The sequence below is a fragment of the Geotrypetes seraphini genome, chromosome 9, assembly GCF_902459505.1.
Source record: "Geotrypetes seraphini chromosome 9, aGeoSer1.1, whole genome shotgun sequence".
Lineage (NCBI taxonomy): Eukaryota > Metazoa > Chordata > Amphibia > Gymnophiona > Dermophiidae > Geotrypetes > Geotrypetes seraphini.
This window is the reverse complement of record NC_047092.1, coordinates 6,188,886-6,214,470: the sequence shown is the minus strand read 5'-3', so window position 1 is coordinate 6,214,470 and position 25,585 is coordinate 6,188,886. Positions and strand designations below refer to the sequence as shown.

The 25,585-nt window shown below is 43.3% G+C and overlaps 1 protein-coding gene across 2 annotated transcripts in view; it reads left to right on the top strand.

Moving 5' to 3' along the window:
• Positions 1 to 2,086: 2,086 nt before the first annotated feature.
• Positions 2,087 to 25,585, top strand: part of PROSER2 (proline and serine rich 2) — a 30,548-nt gene continuing 7,049 nt past the window's right edge. Inside the window, exons 1-3 of one of the 2 annotated variants that reach the window (XM_033959092.1) lie at positions 2,087 to 2,252; positions 15,417 to 15,604; positions 24,128 to 24,371. In XM_033959092.1, coding sequence (XP_033814983.1) covers positions 15,485 to 15,604; positions 24,128 to 24,371 — 364 coding nt within the window. In that variant the 5' untranslated portion in view covers positions 2,087 to 2,252; positions 15,417 to 15,484. Of the gene's footprint in view, positions 2,253 to 2,712; positions 3,821 to 15,416; positions 15,605 to 24,127; positions 24,372 to 25,585 lie in introns of those variants that run through there. The other variant, XM_033959093.1, reaches the window with a different exon arrangement.

The window sequence follows — 25,585 nt, the reverse complement described above, 5'->3', positions numbered from 1 at the left end:
GTTCTCGCCCTTTCCAGTGCATTAAATGGAATACGTTGCAGAGATTGATTGACCCACTACACACCATATGCTAAGACTGGGCAGTGAGCTCCGTAGGGGGGCAACCATTCCCCGCTATGAGCTTCATATCTCTGAGAGTGTGAAGAGCAGTATCAATCAAATGCAGGATTTATATGAATGTGTTACAATTGTTAGGAGAGCAGTTGTGTTGTACTTGTATCAATTGGTATATATTTTTTAGTATACTGTTGTTTTGTATCTCCTTCTTCTTTACATAAAGCACCCTCTTCAACATTTTTGACTAGTTCTTTCTAGTCCTTCAGCCAGATTCGTTCTGGCTGAGAACGGGGATCTGAGGCTTTTTATCTCCTTGCAGCATGGTACACGTTTGAGATGCAAGTTTAACTTTTTTCAAAAGAGTGAGCAGGTATATTTGGCATATGAATTTAAAAAGAAACCTATTGTTGATAGTGATAATCTAGACTAGCATTATATCTCAGTCCCCTGGGTGAGAAAGCAAGGCCTGGTTGCTACCTTGCATTTGATCGCACACCCAAGCAAGGTGGATTTAGGATTTAGGCTACTTTTGAGTACAGTGGTGCCTCGCATAACGAACGCCTCGCACAACGAACGCTGCACACAACGAACTTCATGTCTTGATTCACACAACGAACTTCGTTTCACACAACGAACTTCACACAACGAACTTCGTTTCACACAACGAACTTCGTTTCACACAACGAAGTCGCCCGAGCTGCCGATGTATTGCATCCTTCCGCGCAGGCACTGCAGGCAGTCGTTAGTCACTGCGCTTAACTGCCCTCTCTCACTGTATACAGTCGTCCTTTTAAGATAAACTCAATATTTTTTATATATCATGGCTTCTAAAAAAAGCAGGAAGGTGATTTCTGTTGAAATGAAACGGGAAATAATTAGAAGGAGTGAATGTGGGGTAAAACAGTGTGACCTCGTCAAAGAGTTTGGCCTCAGCAAGACCACCATTTTCACCATTTTGACAAATTTATCTTTTTTTATGTCATCTTAGCATATTTTATGCTGCAGAACGAATTATTTTTTTTAACATGTATTGTTATGGGAAAACGTGTTTCACATAACGAACTTTTCGCATAACAAACTTGCTCCTGGAACGAATTAAGTTCGTTGTGTGAGGCACCACTGTATAGTAAATGCCTCCTGTGCCAGAAAGCTGATGATCTACCTTTGGAGAGTGAAGCGACAGGGCCAGACTCCCACGTAGCGTCGGAGCTGACTTTTCAGAATGATTGGGATACTGAGCACGGCACAATAAAGCTACAGCCTCAGCACCCTGAGGTTGTGGGTTCAAACCTTCACTGCTCCTTGTGACCCTGGGCAAGTCACTTAATCCCCCCATTGCCCCAGGTACATTAGATAAATTGTGAGCCCACCGGGACAGACAGGGGAAAATGCTTAAGTACCTGAATAAATTCATGTAAACTGTTCTGAGCTCCTCTGGGAGAACAGTTTAGAAAACTGAATAAATATATAGTGTGAAAGGTTTCAGCCTCTGATAACCAGAGCTGGTATTGTGATGTCATAATGTCTCATTCCACCAATAAGAGCCAACCTCATCAGTGATGTCACAATAGCTTCATTGTCCTATACTTGGTTCACTTCTGATATTGTATCAGAGGAGAGTGTGGCATAGTGGGTAAAGCTACAGCCTCAGCACCCTGAGGTTGTGGGTTCAAACCCACGCTGCTCCTTGTGACCTTGGGCAAGTCACTTAATCCCCCCATTGCCCCAGGTACATTAGATAAATTGTGAGCCCACCGGGACAGACAGGGGAAAATACTTAAGTACCTGAATAAATTCATATGAACCGTTCTGAGCTCCCCTGGGAGAACAGTACATAAAATTGAATGGGGCTTGCTCAATAATAAGGTGCTCAGCAGCCACCCAACTAATAACTCCAGGGATACAGATCGCCCCTCTCTGGACGTAATGGGGGGGGGGGGCGGTTGCTCAATATTAGGGGCTCAGCAAGATTTAGAGGACCCGACCCTAAATGGCGAGAATCCAGCGAGAGCCCCTGACGTCACTCTCCCGCTCCACGCTTGGCCTCTGCCCCGCCCCCTCTCGCCCAGGAGGGCGTGCGCGAGCGAACGTCAGCCCCGCCTCCCCGCGGTCACCCTCCCGGCTCGCGCTGCCTGCCAGAGAGAGAGAGAGAGAGAGAGAGCGCGCGCGCCGGGCGACGGCCAACCAGCCGCCAGGTGAGTGTCCAGATGGAGGCTTCACGCGCAGGGTCAGAGCCCGCCAAGCCCGTCACGTGAGCTCCGCTTTCTCTCCCCTCACACTTTGGCTCCAGGGGGAGGGGGCGCAGCGTCCTATCTCCCCCCTCCCTCCCTCCCCCTCAGACTGGCCAGGGAGGGGGGACGACGCCGATGCCGAGCCTTAGAGTAGTTGGCGGGAGATAACAGGGCGCAGAAGCACCTGTTGATTCCCCCTTCCCCCCCCCTATGGAGGGAGGGAGGGAGGGAGGGAGGGGGGGCAGAGCTTCCTGTTGGAAACCCTTCTGCTTTTTACCGTCCCCCTTGGCACTCCATTGGAGGGTTTTTTTTTTTTTGGGGGGGCGATAAGGTGGAGCTCCACCTGTTGATTTCCCCCTCCCTCCCCACCCAATGGCTTTGATCTACCCTTAGACTTAGGGGGGGCGCAGAGTTTCCTGTTGGAACCCCCCTCTGTTCTTACTGTCCCCCTTGGCAGCCCCCTTGCACTCCAATGGAGGTTTTTTTTTGGGGGGGGGATAAGGTGTTGATTTCCCCCTCCCTCCCCCCTCCTCCCACCATGGCTCTGATCTTTTCCCCCTAAGTCTCGGACGGTCAGATATACGGGGGCAAAAGATCCCAGGAGCAAAATGTTACCCAGTGGCGTAGCCCCTCTGCGTCTGATGGCCCCTCGCTGGCAGCCCTCTGTACCCCTTAGAGCAGTGGCGGAGGATATAGGGTGCAGAACCACCTGTTGATTCCCCCTTCTCCCCCCCCCTAAGACTTAGGGGGGGCGCAGAGCTTCCTGTTGGAACCCCCCTCTGCTTTTGACAGCCACCACTAGCAGCCCCCTCTACCCCTTGAAATAGTTGACGGAGGGAATAAGGTGCAGCACCACCTGTTGATTCCCCCCTTCCTCCCCCCTCCCACTATGGCTCTGATCTTTTCCCCCCTAAGACTCAGACCTGGGGGAGGCTGAGCTTCCCGTTGGAACCCCCTCTCCTGATGGCTCTCACTGGCAGCTCCTAGTAGGGCTGGGACACAGGATTGACAGATACTTTTCTAAAAAAAACCCAACCCAAACAGCCCCCCAAATGTATTTCTTCATATTCCCAAGATTAAATGAGTCTACAGTGGCTGACTGCAGGTGGGTCCCCAGAAGGTTCCTGCAATCATTTGGGGGGGATCTCAGTGTGCACAGAAAGCACACCAGATCTCTTGTCTGCTTCCACCCCGCAGGTTTTGACGAGTAAAATACCCCTTGGAAAAGAGCTGGTTCCTCCCTGCACAGGACTTACTGACATTGTAGACTTAAAATCAGAAACCAGCCCAGCTCAAAGTGTCCTGCAACCGACTTGGCAACACTGGCTGGGAGGAGTCTGGGGGTTAGTGTCAGGTGCAGCACTTCTTATTGGCTCCTCCCCCCACCCCTTCTGGTTCTTATGGATTCCCACCAGTAGCTCCCAGCAGAGCTCAGAGTGCTTTTGCTGGGCTGATACCCTCTTTAGGATTAGTGTGTGATGAACGATGGCTGGAAGTGCTATAGTGGCATTGGACAAAACCTGTTGAAGAGTGTATGTATATGTATTTGGGGGAGGGGGGGGGCTGTGATTACATTACATTAGTGTTTATGGATTGTTAATATGCCCTTGAAGGAGTTCAATGCGATTTACAATTTAGAAGAGTTTGGCCCTATCCAGGGATTACATTATTTCCTTAGGAGTTCATGATGCAGATAACTTGGTTTGTGTTAGTGTAGCCACATGATTATGGCATATGGATTGGACAGAAGACTGGCTATATTTGGTGTTGTAGTCTTGATATTATGGGTTTTGGTGTCAGTTTCCCAGTTTGTAGAGAGCTTCGTCATCTATCGAGAGAGGGGAGGTGATTTGTGTCTTGTAGAGAATTACACGGGGACAAATTTGTCCCCGCGGGAACTCAATTTCACCGTCCCATCCCCACAAGTTTTGTTGCTGCCCCTGCCCTATTTCTGTAAGCTCTGCCTTAACCGCAGAAGCCTCGAACACTTATGATTTTAAAGTGTTTGAGGCTTGTGCAGATGAGGACGGAGCTTGCAGGAATGGAGCAGGGACAGGAAAAGAACTCAAGGGGACGGGAAATAAATTTGTCCCCGTGTCATTCTCTAGTGTCTTCCTTGGTTTCAGGTGGTTGTGTTGCAACCTGTTGTTTGGGTGGGGGGAGTAAGATATTTTACAAGTAGATAGGTTTTTAGGCCTTTACAAAAAGTTTGGTAGGAGGGGGTTTCCTTAATTGTGCTAAGATTCCACTATTTTGCCGCCAGGTAATGGAAGGTTGTACGTACATTGAATAGTTTTGTATTTGATTCCGCTAGGATTTTAGAATATTATTCTCATATGATTGTTGATCAGGTTTTATTTGTCTTTGGGTGATAGTTTGATTAATTCAACACGTAGTCTGGTATTTCGCCATAGAACATTAAAAAGATCAGTGTACGTAGTTTAAAAATACACCTTGCTTCAAAGGGATGCCAGTGTAGTTCGAGGCACAGGGATGTTGTCATGTAGTCGTGACATTACATAAATTGCAGTTCAGTGCAGTTAACAGCTAAGAGATGCTAGCCATTTGTAGTATGATCATAATTAATCAAAATATTTACCAAGCAAGTGGGTTTTCAGCGATCTTCTAAAGACTAGATAACAGGTTGAGACTGATATATATAAATGCTAACTTGTTTGTCCCACATAGCTGCCAAATATGCCAGCATTTTATAAATGCATCTCTTTACAGACGGGAAGTCAAAAAAATCGTATCGTATGCAAGTGCTTTTAAGTAGTAAAATTGAAGCAATCCTAAAGGTAGCTGGGTAAAAGTCCATACACAACCAAATTTGAAAACTATTCTGGCTTCTAGTCATATTTGGTTGCTGAGAAAATAAGTCTGGCTGTTGCATTTTGAATGCTTTGTAGGTTTTTTTTCCCCCCATATATTTTCTTTGCACCCTACGTAATTTAGATGCAATAATCTAATTGGGATAATACCAGTGACAGCCAAGGGCTCCTTTTACTAAGCTGCGATAACGGTTTTAGCGCACGTTAGATCTTAACGCCAGCATTGAGCTGGCGTTAGTTCTACCCCCCCCTAGCGCGGGTTTAGCGCACGCTAAAATCCTGCATGCGCTATAAGCACTATCGCAGCTTAGTAAAAGGAGCCCCAAGATCTGAAAGGTTTTTATTTTTTTCTTTGGCGAAGCAATGCTAAATCCTTCTCGGTTTTCTTCGTGTTGTGAATATTTTCTCGGTTAATGTTTGTGCCTCTCGGGGTAAGTTGTTGTTGAATATAATCCCTAGGATTCTCAACTCTGGTTCCAGTTTCAGTGGGGTGTTATTTAAATGTTTGTTGCTGGTGGTGATTCTAGATGGGTTTATCAGTTAAAAAAAAAAAAAAAATTGTTTCCGTTTCATGTTCTTAGCCCAGTCGGCAATTAAACAAGTTACTTCCTCTGCTGATTTTTCATCTTGTTTTCTTTCTTGTAGAAAGGAATGCATATTGTAATATCATCTGCGTAGGAGAAATGAGGTTTGTCTTGTCTAAGAAGTGTCCTGGTGTTGATATCAGTGCGTTGGAAAGTATTGGGGAGAGTGGTGAGCTTCATGCAGCCCATTCTTCTGATCTTTCTCCCTTCATTTCTACGTTGTGTATCCTGTTTGTTAGGAATCCTTCTAGCCAAGTGTGCACTTTACCGCTTATTATGCCCAAGTTGTATGACATGAATATCGAAAACAATTCGGGTACGATATATGCAATTGCCACTGTTATACAGATTAAGGGCTCCTTTTACCAAGGTGCCCTAGCGTTTTTAGCGCGCGCACCGGATGAGCGTGTGCTAGCCACAAAACTACCGCCTACTCAAGAGGAGGCGGTAGTGGCTAGTGCACGCAGCATTTTAGCGTGCGCTATTCCGCGCATTAAGGCCCTAACGCACCTTCGTAAAAGGAGCCCTAAAACCTATGATACCAGCATTCGACTTCCATAGTGTAGTGCAAGCACTGATTCCGAGTAGGGCGGATTATTGCAATGCACTATACTTGGGAGTTGCTAAAGTGAAGATGAGGGCACTGCAGATGTTGATTAACTCTGCGGCAAGATTGATTACCGGGGTCCCAAGATTGACCCCCAGTGTGGAAACATTTGCATTGGTTACCCATGCAGCACGGAGTTCACTTTAAGATTCTTTCAATGATGCATCCGGTTTTTTGTATCACGTTTCTCCGGTTGTCTTACAGGATTTTTTTTTGAAATTTATCGGCCTAGAAGGTGTTTGAGATCAGAAAATAGTATGAAACTGAGTTTAGAGGGCAAGATGTCAATCTCTCATGTTAGGATTGGTGCAGCGAAGCTGTCTGTGACAGGTGCCAAGCTTTGGAATACGTTGCCTGGAATTTTGCGATACTGTGCTGGGAGGAGAAATTTTAAGGAAATCTTGAAAAATCAATTGTTTGCTAGCGCATTCCTGTGTTAGTTCTTTTCTTTTTTTCTTTTTGTTTGCAATTGTGTCTGTATGTGGTGTTTAATCTGTTATGATTGCAATCTTTGTAAACCGTATAGTTAATGTACAATAGATAATTTTTTTTTTTTCAAATTTATTTTATTGCTTTTTATGATAAATACAAACACACAAGAATGCAAAGGTGTACAACAATATAAAGTGAATACCAATACCCATCCCAACTTCACCATATACCAGACCTGCTCCCCCTCCCCCCCTTCCCACCCCCAATCCCAAAGCTCTACTAAGGAAAAACACAAAATCCTATCCAGTGCAGTCCCATCAGATGAACTCAAACATTCAAGAAATGGCTACGTGCTCTAGGCGTTAAAGTGTCCCAAAAAGGTGTCCAGCAAAGACAAAATGACCGTCCCTGAGCAGAGTCCAAGGAAGGAAAACAGAGCCTCTCCATAGAAAATAGATAAATTTTTAAATAAATAAATATTATTTATATATACACTCATCTCTACAAACTCTGAATTGTGAGAACCAGCCCCAGATACTGAGGGCCACCTATGATGCAAGTTGGAAGACCCAAAATGAAGACTTGGGCATCCACAATCTAATATACAGTGATATGGGCAGAGATGGAGGTGCAAACGGAGTGATTGCCTTGGACTCCCTATTATAGGGTGCCCCAGATTTGACTGAAGTTTTTGTTTAGTTTCTCTTGTTTATGGGAATGTTCATTTTGTTGTGAGGTTGTTTTGTTTTGTTTTTTTTTAATTTTCTGATTTCAGGGGCAATATCATATAGGTAGTTCATTCTTATTATTCACAAGGGTGTGTTCTTTTGGAAGCATGTACCCTCTTCACAAATAGTGCATGCTATCTGTGCCATAGAAAAAAAAAATTTGGAGGGTTTTCATGTCATTTTTGGAGGGGGGGGAAGACACAGAAAATGTTGACATTTCTCATGTGTTTTTCAAATGAATGCACATCTCCAGAAGGATGTTGGGAGGTTTGATGCTCCCTTCCAGATGTCTGCCCTTATTCCATGTTTAACGTTGGCCATGTGTATGGGAAAAATACATCGTATGTGTTCCCTTCTCCCTAACAGTGGAAAAGGCTCAGTTTAAAAACAGGCTAAAGTGTAAATTCCTTGTACAAAATATCGGCACAGCTGATTGACAGTTTTCTAAGAAGGTCATTTGCATAAAGACGAAACTCCTTATCATTCCTCCTAAACCAGCCTCTCACAGTGGATAATGTTCTCATCCACCCTGTCTTGTCGGCTCGTAACCTTGGAGTCATTTTTGACTCGTCTCCTTCCCTCTCTTTACATTTCCAAGAGACCGCCAAAACGTCTTGTTTCTTTTCTCTACAACATTGCTAAAATCCAGCCTCTCCTTTCTGAGCATACTAGCAAGACCCTCATCCACACTTGTCACCTCTCTCCCAGATTACTGCATCTTTCTTCTTGCAGGTCTTCCACGAAGCCCACCTCTCTCCCCTTCAATCTGTTCAGAATTCTGCTGCACACCTCATATTCCACCAGTGTCGTCATGCTCCTGTTACCCTTCTCTTCTAATTGTTTTACTGGCTCCCTGTCCGTTTCCACATACAGTTAAAACTCCTTTTACTGACCTACAAGTGTATTAATTCTGCAGCTCTATCTCTCCTCTCTTGATTTTCCCTACACTTCACCCCATAAGCTCCGTCCATTGAATGAGTCTCCCTTCTCCTCCACTGCCAACTCTCGATTCTGTCCCTTCTGCCTCACTGCGCCGTAAGCCTGGAACATCCTATCTGACTCTGCATCGTGCGCCATCTCCGGTGGTATTCAAATTCAGACTTAAAAACCCACTTTTTTGAAGCTATGTTTATATCCGACCCTACCAACTTGTAAAAGCACCCCTATCTATTGCCATTCCCTCTTTACTCCCCTACCTCTAAGTCCACCCACCTGAGTTGCATCATGTATAAATCACTTTTGTCCTGTATGTTTGTCAAGTTTCAAGTTTATTAAAATTTGATTGATCGCTTATTACAAGCTAAGCGATTAACAATTTATATAAAATAAGTAGGATTTTAAAAGTAAAACAGTAAATGAGGTTCAGATACAAACAGACAAAACAGACTAACATGATACATAAGGAAAGAAAAAAACGGAAGGGAATAGTTACAATATTTAATCAAAAAATGGAAAAAGAGGGGGTAGGAAAAGACATATGGAAAGGGAATGTGAAAAATTGGATAAATAGTAATTTTTTTAAAAATAAAAAATTAAATATAATGCATTTTTAAAAGTTAAAAGCGTCTTTAAATAAGAAAGTTTTTAAAATAGTTTTAAATTTATTAAGATCTTTAACTTCTCTTGTCACATCTTTGCTGTAATTTGCTGCATGTGTCTGGTTAGGATTACCATATTTTACTAACCTGGATGCATGGCCCCGCCCTGTTTTGCTCCCAGCCCCTTCCCAACCTGCCCCATTCCGCTTCCAGCCTCGCACCAGCCATGCCTCATTTAGCCTTCAGTCCCGCCCCCCCCCAAAAACCTTGCCTCCTTTTCCTGACCTCCAGGCCACGTCTGGAGGGCCTACAGCATGGGTGGATCTGTGTGATGTCATCTGCACATGCTTGTTGTAGGCCCTCCAGACACAGCTGGAGCTCGGGGCTTTCCAAAACCCGGACAAACTGCCAGGTTTTTGCCAGACAGTCCTCTAAAAAGAGGACATGTCCAGGTTTTCCCGGATGTCTGGTAACTAGAGAATGACACGGGGACAAATTTTTCCCTATCCATGCAGGAACTCAATTTCCCCATCCCGTCCCCACAAGTTTTTGTCGCTGTCCCTGTCTGTGCCCCATTCCTGTAAGCTCTAAGCCTCGAACACTTATAATTGAGGCTTGTGCAGATGGGGACGGAGCTTAGGCATTGGTGGAATGAGGCATTATGACATCACAATCTGAGCTCTAGAATGTTGCTACTTAGGATGTTAAAGTATTTGAGGCTCGTGCAGATGAGGACGGAGCTTAGGCATTGGTGGAATGAGGCATTATGACATCACAATCTCAACTCTAGAATGTTGCTACTTAGGATGTTAAAGTATTTGAGGCTCGTGCAGATGAGGGCGGAGCTTAGGCATTGGTGGAATAAGGCATTATGACATCACAATCTGAGCTCTAGAATGTTGCTACTTAGGATGTTAACCCTTTCAGGACCATAAGGATCGTAGGCCAATTTTTGTGGTTTTGACGACATTTTTATGGTAAAAAGGGCTTGCAGATGCCAAAAAATTGATTTTTTTTGTGAAATATCATTATTTTTTTTTTTAAAAAATCACACTTCTGGCTTATGGACAGTGTGGCAAGTGAATCTTCTCGTCAATCTGGCAACGACGCTAATGAATGAATGTCGGAACCAGTTTGTTTACATAAAGGCAGTATCCTATGGAATCCGTACATATCAAATTTAGAACTGTAGACTATCCTAATCAAAATTTATAGGATTTTAAAGTTATGGGACAAATATGTCCCTTGGTCCTGAAAGGGTTAAAGTATTTGAGGCTCGTGCAGATGAGGGCGGAGCTTAGGCATTGGTGGAATGAGGCATTATGACATCACAATCTGAGCTCTAGAATGTTGCTACTTAGGATGTTAAAGTATTTGAGGCTTGTGCAGATGAGGACAGAACTTGCAGGAATGGGGCAGGGACAGGAAAAGAAGTTGCCGGGATGGGATGGAAAAATGAGTTCCCGCAGAAATGGGGAAAAATTTGTCCCCGTGTCATTCTCTACTGGTAGCCCTATGTCTTGTAGCACTTTAGAAATAATAAATAGTTGTAGAAACACACTGGTGGAAAATTGCAGTTGCTCCATGTTCGGGTTCTGCCAAAGATCAAAATTCTTGGGAGGGGGGGCAAGTTGCACAGCCTTAAGCAGATGTGAAAAAAGTACAATCAGGCTTGCAGGTATAAACAGATTTTGTCTTGGTATATTTAAAGTCCCCCCTCCCCCGCCAAATGAAACGCAAATCCATCCCAATCAAAACGCTGATAAATTCAAGACCAAACTAAAAACATTTCTGTTTCAAGATGCATATCATAATCTCTAAATACTTCCTTCCTCAAATCCAGTAAAATCATCTCAAACGCTTTTACGAAGCGACCCTAGTCCTGATGCTATATCCTTCCCTTCTATTAACTTTCATTTTAATAATGTATTTATTGACCTTTCCTTCACCTTAATACCCTCAAATTCATGTGTTCACTCCTCCCCATATATATATAATTATTATTTTACTTTTTATCTTTTTTTTTTTTCTTAGCATTGTAAACCGGCCAGATACATGTTGATGGTCGGTATATTAAACTCAATAAAATTTGAAACTTGTGCATAGGGGCCTTAGCTTTAGTAGTTTCAGCTCAGGTACTTGGTTTAATCATTCTGTCCATTGGCACAGTTAACTGTTCTGCTGCATTTTGATTATTTTGGGCTGCGCTAGGGCCTTAACGCACGGAATAGCGTGCGCTATATTTCCGCACGCACTAGCCTCCTTTTGAGCAGGCGGTAGATTTCCGGCTAGCGCGCGCTAATCCGGGGCGTGCGATAAAACCGCTAGAACGCGGCTTTGTAAAAAGAGCCCTTTATGTTGTAAACTGCTGAGAGGCCATTTTTTGGAGAATGAAGGCATATAGATGAAAAATATGATGCCAAAAATCCACCAGACTAATGGCGAGGAGATGGTGGAGCCGAGGTTCTGGCCCCTACGCTGCCCAAAATGGCCGATTGTGTCAAAGTTGAAAAGCAATAGAAAATCCCTGACTAAGGATGATTTTTCACTTCCTCGTGTAGGTCTCTCCCTGGTTGCTTTGTTAATCTTACACTGATACAGGCTGTACAAGCAAATGTGATAAATATTTATTTTAAGCTGGCTGTAGCCAAATCAGGAGAAAAAGACTTAACCTAAAAATACAGCTGTCAGATAAACTGCTTCTGAGTTTACGGAACGTGCAGATGGTTTGACGTTCTCCTTAAAAAAAAAAAAAAGTCTTGTAATCATGATTTTGTTCATTTGTGCCTGACTTATGCACTTGGTATCCCTGGTCTCTAACCTTGAGTTGTGGTCTTTTCTGTTTCAGGAAGGTAGATTAAATGTACAGTTTAGGATAAAGGTGGAAATGTTCTTGCTATGTTGCAATTGTGCCCAGAAGCCATTTGCAATCCTAAGGTCTTTACGTTTGAATATTCTTAAAAATGTGTGTTCAAACGCATTGCTCTAGTGTTCTGGTGAGTCGTTCAGCCTCGGGATTTAATGGTGCAATGAAAGCCTCCTCGTTGGCTCATAGGTTCGCAAAAGAATTTGAAGCTTTTGTAGAAAATCGAGAAAAACCAGTTGGCAAAGGGAGAGCAGTAAAGATTCTTGTCCCGTGCTGTGTTTTGCCCTTTGTGCGAGAGCAGGTTTGGGTTAATTGGCCCTCGGTCTGACACTTTGAAATGTTGGCCTGAAAGTGACTGCAAATTTGAGGTCACAGCTCGGAAGTAAATTTTCACTTCTGCTTAAAGACGCCCAAACATTGAATAAAACCACTCAAATATTATACTTGAGGCCTTGCATGGAGGAGAATCCAGGGAAGGCAGTTTTCTAACCTCACAGATGTGACTTGTTCAAGGTCACAAGGACCGTCACGCTCAGGTACAATGTAGGTTTATATGATTTAATGCCGGGCTTTTTATTGTTAATGGGACCTATTCACTAATTACACACACAGCTCTCATTGACACTTGTTAAAGTGCAATAAAGCGTGTAAACACATTAATAAATAAACCCTTAAATTGTAAGTTCTCTGGGACTGGGATTTTTGACAGGCATTGAGCTACTGTGAAAAAGGGTGAGCTAAAGCCAAATACGAAAGGAATAGTCTTTCTCTACATACGTAGAAGGAGCTTTGATTATTTTTTTTCCCCATATTCACAATAAAAAGTGAATATTTTATTGAAACCATATTCTCTCGTAGGCTTTCTGATGGCAGAGCTGGAAGGACTGGTCTCTTAGATGGCAAATATAGTGCTATCAAATTTTCTTATTCTTTGCTTAGGTAATAATAGGGCTCATTTTCAAAGCACTTGCACACACAAAATACCATAGAAATACCACATCATCTTTTTGTGATGTGCTTCACTTTAAATAAATAAGTTCTTTGAAAATGAGCCCTGATATATCTTGTGTGTAAAGTCCAGGAATCTTGCCCAGGACTGGGGGGGAGAAACCTATCACTTTATCTGCTAATGTCCTTGCATGCATTGCTGTGGTAAAGCTGAAGCCCCAAAGTGCTGCCTACCTCTCACTCCTTGTTCTCAGCAGATGCATGTATGGAATAAGATTTTGAAAAATTATTTAATGTTGAATGGAATTAATTATCCTATCAGTCCAGTTATTAAAATCTTAGGAGTATATCTTGACCAAACTTATCGTTCGATGCTCAACTTGATGCTTTAGTAAAATTTTTTCACTGTGGAAGCTTTGCACATTTAAATCTTATTTTGACTTTTAGTCTTTTAGATTGATTGTGCAGTCCTTGGTTCCAAGTACTTTAGACTGTCGTAACATCATTTATCTAAGTTCTTATAAAAATATCCAAAATACGACTGCATCTAATTTCAATCTAAAAAAATTGTAACACTATCGAAAGTCACATTGACTTCCAGTAGAGGCAAGAATAATTTTTAAATTGGCATGTATTTGTTATAGAACATTATATGGTCTTGTATACCATGTTACCTTTTAGATCATTTGGAACTAGTAGAAAACAAGATGTTCTTCACGAAACACAACCTTATTTTTTCCCCCCTCAATAAAAGGTTGTATATACAAAAGATTTCATAATCGAACCCTCTCCTTTCGGGCAGGACATTGGAACAAAAGTTTTAGTGGTTTGATTTTAAATTCTTCTTCTTACCAGGCCTTTAGAAGATTGTTAAAACTTGTCTGTTTGATAAATATGTATAATCTAGATAAGTTAATCATTTTTTAATGTGTTATTTTATATATAATGAGTAATACTATGGGCTCCTTTTACAAAGGCATGCTAGCAGGGTTAACGGGCGTGACTTTTCATCACGCGCTGGCTGAAAACTACCGCCTGCTCAAGAGGAGGTGGTAGCGGCTAGCGCGTCCGGCGGTTTAGCGCACGCTATTATGCACGGTAAACCTCTAGCACGCCTTTGTAAAAAGAGCCTTATGTTTTGTGGTGTAAATTCGCTGTGTTTTTACAGTTCTTGCCTCTTATTGTAAACAGTGAGGTATATAAATAAATCTATTATTATTATTTGTGTGCGCACAGGAAAATTCTCTTCTCCCAACAGGAAATAAGGTTTCTGGGGACGCCAGCTGGCTGTATTTCCAAAGCTAATATTGAGGGGTCTGAGGGTTATAAGCGTTGTGGTTTTTAACCTTTCATGTAGGTTTATGAACTTTGACTTATTGCGTTGAAGCTTTTTGCTGCATTGTGTGGCTGCTAGCAGAGGAGTTTGGCCAGACAGTACAAATGCAAAAATGGTGATGGCAAAGCAGGTAGGGCAAGGGGATGCCAGTGGGGAAGCTGAGAAGGCACAACTTGGTGCAATGCTGATTGTTGACCTCAAGAAAGCTCTCGGAAGCTTCTGGGCTGTTCACTGACGCCAGTGATCTCTGCCACCGGTCTTTTGATGATGTGTTTAAAGCGATCTTAAAGACGTTTTTCTCCCAGGCTTTCCCTCAGTAAGAACTGGCTTCCTGATTGGCAATCCAGCAGGTTGAGCTGTTCTACCATGTCTGTGATTTGGGTAATATGTTTTAAAATGTTATAGTATTTTATGTTATATATTAATGTTATATTATATGTTATATTTTAATGTTATATATGTATTTTTGGAAAGGCAAGGGTCTTTCTTCAAAACGTCCCAACAAGGATCCAAGTTTTGGCGCATGAAGTGACGCCTTCCTCAGGGGACGACTGGCATAAAATTGGCAAAAGAAACACACTCGCTGTGTAGAGTCTATAGGCACTGCGGGGGGTACTATTTGAGGGACCCTTTGTGCTGGACAGACTCCTCCCGTTGCCTTTCTTGTTCTGTTGTTTTTCTGAGGCAAGGTGTTCTTCTTTGGTCTGCCCATACTTGCATTTTTTAATTTTACACTATTACACATTTCTGCAAAAGACAGTTAATCGAATCAAGCATTAATTTATCTTCTCTGTTGACAAGTAGAGGGCATGCACCACATGATATGGCTGCATTCCCCAGCTATGTATAGAGAACCCCGATTACAGGTAAGTAACTGCCTTGTTTAGTCTGATAAGACATGTCCGTATCAAGTAGATGTCTTTGTGTAATAAAGGAACGGGAGTTTTTAGCCATTGTTTAGAAGGATTATCTTGGTGTTGGCTGTATCACTTCATGCACCACAGAAAAAGTGAAGGATATTCATGTCTCCTTTCACAGTGTGTTTTATTGATGTTAATAACTATACATGAAACACAGACACAATTAAATAGTCTCTCCTAGCTTGTGGACTGGAGGCACAGCTGGACATTAGACGTGTGATTCTTTTCATGGGTTTTGAGAAAGAGGTGATGATTTATTTATCAAAAAGTTTTTTTTTTAAAGTCCGAGCTTTTACATAAATGCTAAAGTTGTTTAATTTATTTATGCTGTCTGCCAGAAATGAATTAACAATCCTGGAATTGCATAAAGAAATTGCTGTTAGTACATCCATCATTGTTATTTGGGATGCCGAGAAATCTGATGAATCTGGGCTTCTCAGAAATGGAATCGGGAGTTCCATCCAACAGCGGACTAAGTGACTTTGAGGCTCCAGATGACGGTGTCGGGTTGAGGTGGTCTTATCATGTGAGTATTCTCTCTCCTTCCTTCCAACAAGGCTGCTTTTAAAGAGGACACAGGGTTCACTTTTTATTGGGTCTTAGTGGTGACCTATGAGTTTCATACAAGAAGCAGTTCAAGGGGGCCAGAACTTGAACCCATTAAGTTTTATGATACATTGGGGTCCATAAATGTTTCAGGGATTTCAAATATACTATTAGATTTCAGAGCTGGAAATTAAAAGCATGTAAAGCCTTCAGAATATGCAGATGGTGTGTAAATTTTATTTATTTATTTTTAATAAATCTGTTTTCAAAATTTTTAACACAGTATGTATGCACTAGTCTTTAAGCCCGTTACATTAACGGGTGCTAGAATAGATGTGTCTGTCTGTCTGTGTTTCTTTATCTCTCTCTCCTTGGCCGCTGTCTGAATCCTTCTGTCTCCCCCTCCCCCCTCCCCGAGCAAAGCTGTCTGCCCCCAGCACCCACCTCCCCCCAAATGTCTCTCCATGGCCCTCTTCTGTCTTCCCCCCCAGTGCAAAGCTGTCTGTCCCCAGCACCCCTCCCCCAACGCAGCCCCCTTTCTCTATCTCTCCATGGCCCCTTCTGTCTCCCCCAGCACACCCCTCCCCCCTAACCCTCTCCCTGTCTCTCCATGGCCCCTTCTGTCTTCCCCCCCAGAGCAAAGCTCCTATATGCTTCCTCTCCTCCAGACCTCATTCCCTCCCCCAACTTTTTCTTTCTTTCTCTGATTCCGTGCCCCATTTTTTGCTTTGTTTCTGGTTCCCTGTCCCCCTCCTTCTTTCTTCCTTCCTCCGTGCCCCATTTTTTTTTTTTTTCTGGCTCCCTGTCCCCACCCCACCTTCTTTATTTCTTCCTTCCTGCCCTCCCCCATGCCACCGCCGCCGCGGAATAGGCTGCTGCTGCTGCCGGGAACAGGCCATTTCCCTGCTTCTCTTCTGCCCGATGTCAATTCTAACGTCGGAAAGGACATTCCGGGCAGCCAGGCAGCGATTGGCTAGCCAGAACGTCCTCTCGACGTCAGAATTGATGTCGGGCCGCCAGAGTTGGTCGGCCCTGCAGGGAGGAGAACAGTGGACTGCCCCCCCCCCCCCTTGGTATGCCACTGGAGCAGCAGCGTGTCTGGCGGCTCGTCAGGCGACGGAGAGGGCAGGGGGTGCTAGCGGCCGGCAGCCGCCGCTCCGCAGGTGGAAAGCAGGGAAGGCCAGACCGTAAGCCGCGCATGCACAGCGCACGGAAAACGGACGCACGCTTAGGAACTGCGCATGCACGGCTTACCGTTTTATTATATTAGATACACCTCAATACAAATGCTCCAAAGATGCATAGAAAAACACCCACAAGAAATCAAAACCCCCGTCCTCCCCTCCTCTCCCAAAATCCCCAGCTAAACAATACAGTGAAGACATCAACACTTGAGTGCTGCCCTCCAAGCCACAAAACAATCCCATATTTTATGGTAGCGAAATAAAGCTTGATGACGTAAAGCCTTCAAATAAGACATCTAATGAGCATAGTCAAAGCGTCTGATGAGATGGCGACGCTTCGGAGTTTGTGTAGAGCGCCAACACCTTGCCAATGCTACTCGTGCCACTGTGAAAACCAGATGGTGTGCAATTTGATGTGCAGTTGTGTTTAATTGTTCACAATGCTTCCATATACACCCACATGTAATGTTTTGGACAGTGAGCTATATAATTAGCTTATGCATATACACTCATGGGGAATGCCTGACTGGCGTGTTGCTCACAGAAAGACATTTATCATCATCATTGTAATCCACTCCATTAGACATCAAATTGTTGTTTATATCCCGCATAACCTTCCAGTTTTATGCGGTTTACAACTAGAACAAGCTGAGACAGTCTCAGGAAGTACAGATTAACAAATTATCCGGTTCTGAAAATTTATCAAATGTGTTTTCAGAAGTTTTCTAAAATGTGTATAAGACACAGCATTGACTAATAGCCAGCAAAATTCCTAGGGCCCGATTCATTAACTACCCGATCGTGACCGATCCGTGGCAGGCCGATCAATTCACGACGGGACGATATTCAAATGGGGGCAATTGTAGGAATGCCCCCACCAACCGCATGGATCGCTGCTGAGCAATCCCGATGCATGTGCAGACCATCTTCTTTGCCTGTAGATGGTCTGTGCATGTGTTTGCTGTCCGTGCTTTTTTAATTTTTTTACTTTACTTTTATTTGCAAACCCGTGGGTTTAAAGCGGGTTAAAACCACGGGCTCGCACTGCAGGGAAGGGCAGAGCAGGAGAGCATAGGGGCTGCAAAGGCAGGAGAGTCAGGGCTGAGTAGGGCGGCAAAAAGGCAGGAGAATTGGGGCTGAGAGCAGGGTTTTTGCACAAGTGACTGCAGTTGCTTGTTTTTGGATCGGCCAGCCCAGTCGGTGTGCCTGAATTTTGTTAGTGAATCGCATCCTTCCTTGTTTGCATGCCGTTTCCCCTCATTTGCATACACGGATCGGATTGGCACAGAGGTTAGTGGGTTGGAGGAAAATCAGGTCGCAAAGGGGTTGCAAACCGATCGGTACACGATCGGTTTGCTTAGTGAATCTAGCCCCTTGTCTCTAATTGCTGCCTGAAAAGAGAGTATCTTTTATAGTGACAATTCTTAACAGAAGGAAAGAAGTATGTCAGAGTACGTTGTGAATATTTAGATGTAGCAAGAAACTTTAAAAAAATATATATATTTGTTTATTGAAAGTTTTCGAAAGCAACTTGTGACAAATACAATAATACCAAAATACAAGGGTATTAACGTAGAACAAAATCTTTTCCAGAGAAAGGAAAATGGTAAAACCAGAGGACATAATTTGAGGTTGAGGGGTGGTAAATTCAGGGGCAATGTTAGGAAATTCTACTTTACGGAGAAGGTGGTGGATGCCTGGAATGCGCTCCCAAAGAAGCGTGGGATGAACACAGAGGATTTAGAATCAGAAAATAATATTAAATATTGAACTAAGGCCAGTACTGGGCAGACTTGCACGGTCTGTGTCTGTATATGGCCGTTTGGTGGAGGATGGGCTGGGGAGGGCTTCAATGGCTGGGAGGGTGTAGATGGGCTGGAGTAAGTCTTAACAGAGATTTCGGCAGTTGGAATCCAAGCATAGTACCGGGTAAAGCTTTGGATTCTTGCCCAGAAATAGCTACGAAGAAAAAAATTTAAAACAAAAATTAAAATTAAATTGAATCAGGTTGGACAGACTGGATGGACCATTCGGGTCTTTATCTGCCGTCATCTACTATGTTACTATGTTACAAAGTCTAACAATTAAATATCAAACTTCTATTAGACAAGTGATACCAATCTCCCGCTTCCTTCCCTTAACCCCAGCTCCCTTATCCCCACCCTGTCCCCAAAGTCTTACAGCATACACTTAGTGGCATAAAAACCCTTCGTCTTCCCAACCGGTTAAGCACGGAGTCCGCATTCATGTTTTTGCTCTCCAGTCAGTATACGTGTCCCACACTTTGTGGTATGCTAACAAACTATTATGGCACAGTGCAGTCAGTTTGGACATAAGTTGTAAATAATTTAATTTAGCACACACCATTGGAAACCCCGGTGGCGAAAGCTGTTTCCATCTCGCTGCCAAGATCATACGTGCTGCTGTAAAAATATAGGCCAGCAGTTTTTGCTCTGGTCTGGTTTAGCCCGGCAGTGGAGCAGACTGGGAGTGATGGGTAATGTCCATGAGTGGTTTAATTAAAGGACAATGCCACCACATATGCAGCTTTTTTAAAATGGAATCTTAAACGTTTAGAATATGAAAATGTTCTAATTGATATTACCTTATTAATACTCCTTATATTTATTAAAAAATGTATATACCGCATACAGTTTCCATATCACATACATAAAATCTTATTTCCCTGCGATTTCCACATATAACGTAGACATGTCTGGCAACATCATAAACATCCCCCAATATAAAATATCAGTAAACCAAAACAAAACAACATTCACCAATTAAAAAACACAAAAAACATCAGATCAAATGATTGATTCTAAAGTAAATAGCCGAACCAATTCACAATTACATGCAAAGCAAGTCTAATTCCAGCAGTTTATATGTGGAGGATTTTGTTTGTGAGAGAGTTATTTGGTTTTTCCCTTTTTCTTTTCCTGACAGTAATCTCTTACTTTCTAATAACAGATTTTTTTTTTTGTAAGTTAAATTTGAAATTTCATAAATAAGTTATTTATTTATTTAACACATTTATATCCCGCATGTCACAAATATAACATATATAAGTCATACCATACAAACAGTTATACATATAATTTCTTGAACCCTAAACACATTAAACAATCTTATTTAAACTATCAAATTTGATGAAGAGCCTTACAAAAAAAAAATAGGCTTTCAAACTTTATCGAAAATTAACAAATGTAGAAATAAGAGTGGGCACTCACCGACGCTAGGGAGAGCCACATGGGGTGTGGGCATTTAAAAAGGTACGCCGGGGTAGGGCTGGGGTGTTTTAAAAAAAGAAAAAAGTACCTTTGCTGCATTAGACGCACTGACATATCCGCCCACTTTTGGGTGGAAAAAAGTACGTCTTATGGAACAAAAAATACGGTAATTGAAGGTGTTATTCTGTGATTCTGTACATGCACCTTTTGCTCAGTGTCACAGACACTCCTGTTTATATTTTCAAGTAAATTGCTCTTTTGTTTAGGTTGGGAGAGAAGATTTCTTAAAAGTTCTTAGTCAAAGGCTCTATTTTTGTAGATGTAAACATCACATTCTTGGACTGCCTAAGGCAAATTCAGTGTATTGTAACATTTTGGTTGTTTGCTCAGTCACAATCATCCTAACAAGGTACAAAAAGGACTAGAATGGAAATATTAGTGTATGTAGAAGTGATGTGATATTCAATAGCAAGACCGAGCACCTGTATTGAACTTTGAACTTGGAATAAATGTAGATTTCGCTCATCTGCTTTTCCAAACTTTGATATGGTTTTTTTAAAAAAAAGGTTTGGACAAGTTCCTGGAGGAAAAGTCCATAAACTGCTGTTGACAGACATGGGAGAAGCTCGTGCTTGCCCTGGATTGGTGGCATGGAATGCTGCTACTGTTTGGGTTTTTGACAGGTACTTGTAGTTTGGATTGGCCTCTGTGAAGATGAGATACTGGGCTTAGATGATCCAGTGAGGCTATTCTTTTGTATCTCGATATGGCTTCCTCCACTGAAACAGGGAGAGCTATGAAATTCAATCTAATTAAGTCTGATTAGATTCCTATAAAAAGCTGCCTGCCACATGGTCTCTTTCAATACTCAATTAGCAAAAGAGATGTTTTCCTTCCCTGTATATGGCAAGGCAGAGATAAGCTCCTTTGGCCCACCAGGGGTGAAAGGCCTCACTTCAGATACAGTATGTGTACAAAGCTTAAGACTCTTTCAGATGTTTTATATAACCTCTTATAACCCACATTCACACCTCTCCCTCCCACATAGCTCTTTCCCTCTTTCATTTCCTCCACATGTGCTCTTAATGTTTATACACATTAGTATGGGATAAGTTTGGTTATCATTTGAAAGACAATGAGTCAGTGTTGTACCTGGCAAGGCGGGAACCCAGGGTGGAGCACCCCCTCGTTTGGCTGGAGTAACCTTTGCACAAGGCCCTCGACTCCGCTAGTCCTTCACCCTGGAACTGGAAGTTGAAGTTAGAAGGGGCGGGGACTGGCGGATCTGATGGCCATGGATAGGTGGGCCGTAGACCCGCCACAACTCCAGCACCCCTGGGCTCCGTGCACCCGGGGCACAACGACCTCCTCATCCTTGGTACATCACTGAAATGAGTTGTTCCTGCCTGTTGGTAATTCAATGATCTAGGACAGGGGTTGGCAATTCCAGTCCTCGAGAGTCGGAGCCAGGCCAGGTTTTCAGGATATCCACAGTAAATATGCATGAGATAGATTTGCATCTCAAGGAGGCAGTGCATGCAAATCCATCTCGTACATATTCATTGTGGATATCCTGAAAACCTGACCATCAGATCTTGGCAGGGATCCAGGATTTGCTTACGAGTGATAATGCTGCTGCCGTCGTCCCCCTTAATTTGTTTGAAGGGGGAAGAGCATACTGGGACTCTTGAGTGCATTCTCTTATGCTTCATCTCCATGGCAATACCCAACTTCTGGCCACTCGGCCCTCTCAGCATCTAAGGATTAATTAGAGCTGAAGATTCTTTCATTGCTGGGCACCAGCCAAAGTGTTTCTGCCATTGCAAACTTTAAGGGAATGTCCCTCCGTACTGCCTATAGCTCGTTTCGTCCTGCAGCCTGGCTCTTAAGGCTACTTCCTCCTTTCAACTGTTCAGTGTTCTTTGACTTTGTGCTGACCACTCACTAGTACTTGAAATCAAGCTGCTGGTGCTGAGGGCAAATTTTGAGAATGATAGAAAATAAATCATGAATACAGGTTATGTAATAGAGAAAAGCACATTCGATTTGTTAGTACACCTTAAACAATTCATAGCAAGGTGGCTAGTCATACCTACAATTCTGGAGGCCGCACCTTCAAAAAGATATGAAAAGGATGGAGTCTTCATAAAGTGTATAGGGACAGACTTAAAGATCTCAATCTGTATACTTTGGGGGAAAGGCGGGAGAAGGGAGATATGATAGAGATATTTAAATCAAAAAATTCAGAAGTTATATATATTACTCGCCAGAGGTGGGCTAAACACTCCTGATAAGCATTTCCCATAAAAGGTGGAGAAAAAGCCTCAAAATTTAAATTAACATTCAATACCGCTTCATTTCTTATCATAGGCAAAAAACTCCACCACCACTGAAATGAATTTATCAAAGGGTGAAAAAACCCATCACTGTGCACAGGAAAAGAAAAAACAAAACAGTTTACTTAGCTTTGGAAACATGGTCGAGAACACGCCATAGATGAAAACGTCGTGATAGGCTCCGGAGTAATCTAAGGAAATACTTTTTTTTACAGAATGGGTGGTAGATGCATGGAACGGTCTCCCAGAAGAGGTGGTGGAGACGGAGACTGTGTCTGAATTCAACAGGGCCTGGGATAGGCATGTGGGATCTCTTAGGGCCTTTATGACCCGATTTCCCTTTGACCCAATTCACTAACCTCTATCCTGATCATCCTCCGATCCACGCATGCAAATGAAGGGGAACGTCATTCAAATGTAGGCAAGAAGTGATTCACTAAAAAAAATGAGGGACATCGACTGGGCTGACCGATCACAAATAAGCGACTGCTGAAGACCAGTCGCTCACGTCCTTTCCGCCTGCCCTGCTTCTCTGCTCTTGGCCCCATCTCCTCTCTTCCCCGCAGTGCAAGCCCTGGTTTTAACCCATGGATTAAAACCACGGGCTCATGAAAAAAAAGTAAAAAGCTCTGACGGGCAGAGAGGGCCAGTGCATGCGCAGACCATCTACAGATGGTCTGCGCATGCGTCGGGATCACTATTCAGCAATCCTTGCACTCAGTTGGGGGCGTGATTCCGATCATCCTCATTTGCATGAGGGCAATTTGTGAATCAGGCCCCTGGACACGGATCGGATTCCTCACGGACTTCCTCCCTGCCTGATGCGATTTGAGGAGGCTTTTCAAAATGTGGACAAAGTGCCTGGTTTTGAAAAGACGTCCGGACCCCCGGACATGTCTGGGGAAATTCAGATGTCTGGTAACCCTAGCCAACATAGCTGTATCCAAGCTGGTCACAGTCACTGTTCCCTCCAAGCTGAGTGGAGTCCTCCAACTGCATTGCTGCCGGGGGGGGGGGGGGGGGTGCTTCCTGGAGTCCTGCAGAGCTTGCCTGTCCCTCACCATAGAAAACACGACAGTGAAACAGCACCACCCACTGGCAGAACTGTAGGTGGAGGACTCCCGCTCAGCTTACAGGGAGCAGTGGTCACAGTCTAATATACAATAAATAAAACATTCAGAGAGAACACAGACTGAACAGAAATAATACTCTGTAATGATCAGGTTAAGGTTGGCATAAATGTAATGTGTTCAGCTATGCCATTTTCCTCTGTTCGGGTGTTGGTCTCCTTTAAACATTTTAGAAAAGGGAGCAAACGGTAAAGCAGGCTTCACGCAGTGGGACATTCTTTCCTGTCAGCATTTTGTAACTAAACAGATTTCTCCTTAATCTGAATACCCAAAGCACGTGGCTCGTCTTATATAACTGTGCAGGTATTTGTGTCATCTGTCTCTAGTGCATGGCCAAGCATGTTACTGAAGAGCGAAAAGCTCTTGTGCAAGCCCTCTCCACCTACTGTGAAATAAAACATCTCCCTATGCTGCCCTAAAAGCATTCATTTCTCCTGTCTGAGGAAGAGATCACATCTCGCCAAGCAGGGGAGGCTCATTCTGGCATCCCACAGCTGCCAGCGATGTTAGATCTGCACCAGGTTTGGATCTTGGAACCCGAATAGACTCTGCTGTGTTTTTCTCTTTTTGCTGATTCTGCTGTGTTGCTGTAACTTTGATTTTTTGTTTGTTTTCCTTTGTAGAATGATGAGACCCTCAGATTCCTAACTCGCGAGGAAAGAAATGTGCTGCTGTTTTTTGAGGAAACTATTGAATCTCTGCGCGATGACTTCGATGAACCAGCGGATAACTTGGATACAAGTTGTAAATCCAGTTCCCCAGATCTGAAGCAGATAAGTTTGTTCAGCCAGTCAGAACCTGAAGACGTTATCGATTTGGTGCAAGAGAAACAGGAGGAGAGGGACATCGAGGCTGATGTAGAGCCAGGTACATGAAGGAGCTGCTGCTGGGAAGTACAGGAGGTGGTGTGGGGCAGGAAGTACAGGAGGTGGTGTGGGGGCAGGAAGGGTGGCAAGTTCCAGCTAACTGAAAGCGAAATACAGAGTGGCAATGTGTCACTTTTATTAACACTTGAAAAGAGTGGTTCATAGACAACGGCGCGAAAGACAAAAGCGCGCGCCGACAATTGAGCGCAGTGCGCGCCGCCGCACCGCTCTAAATTACAGTTTTTAGGGGCTCCAACAGGGGGTTTTGTTGGGGAACTCCCCCAGTTTACTTAATAGACATCGCGCCGGTGGTATGGGGGGTTTGGGGGGTTGTACCCATCCACATTTTACTGTAAACTGAACTTTTTCCCTAAAAACAGGGAAAAAGTGAAGTTTTCAGTAAAATGTGGGGGTTACAACCCCCCACACCCCCCACAACGCGGCGCGATGTCTATTAAGTAAAGTGGGGGGTTCCCCTCCCACGCCCCCCCCCGTCGGAGCACTAAAAACAGTAATTTAGAGCGGTGCGGCGGCTCAATTGGGCGCACCTTTGTCCCGGCACGCTTTTGACCTGACACTGAAAAGAGTTTAGTTATTAGGGATAGGCAGCCAGACATTAAAAAAAAAAAATTTTCTCTGATTTTTGAAATGAATATTGTTAGTGCATGTGTGAGAACCATTACACAAAAAACCCCATCATACATTGACTTCAGATGAAAGGCCATTCCTTTTAATCATGTCCTGAAAAAAATGATGTCTTCTAATTTAACAGCAATAGGTTGAGGGTTTTGGTTTTGGTTTTTTGTGGATGTTAGAAACTGATTAGAATCTAGTATTACTCTTAGAAATCTGATCTCTTGAGAAACACATCAAATATTGTAAGATTTATTCTCGGAGATGGTGCTTTTGGGGGGACACTAGTTGTGTCTCTTTGCTAGAATGTTCATGGTAACATTTATTTATTTATTGTTAGTATTTATATCTAATCTAATCTAATCCTTAGGTTTGTATACCGCATCATCTCCACGTTCGTAGAGCTCGACGCGGTTTACAGTAGGAGAAATAGGAAGGAACTACAACAGAGGGTTAGAGGTAGAAGTGTGAAGAAAATTTAGAGGACTTGGGATGCCAAGATATAAGAGTTTCCTTGATTCCTAAGTTGGACGGAGACTTACATTTTTTGAGAAAAGCCAGGTTTTCAGATGTTTGCGGAAA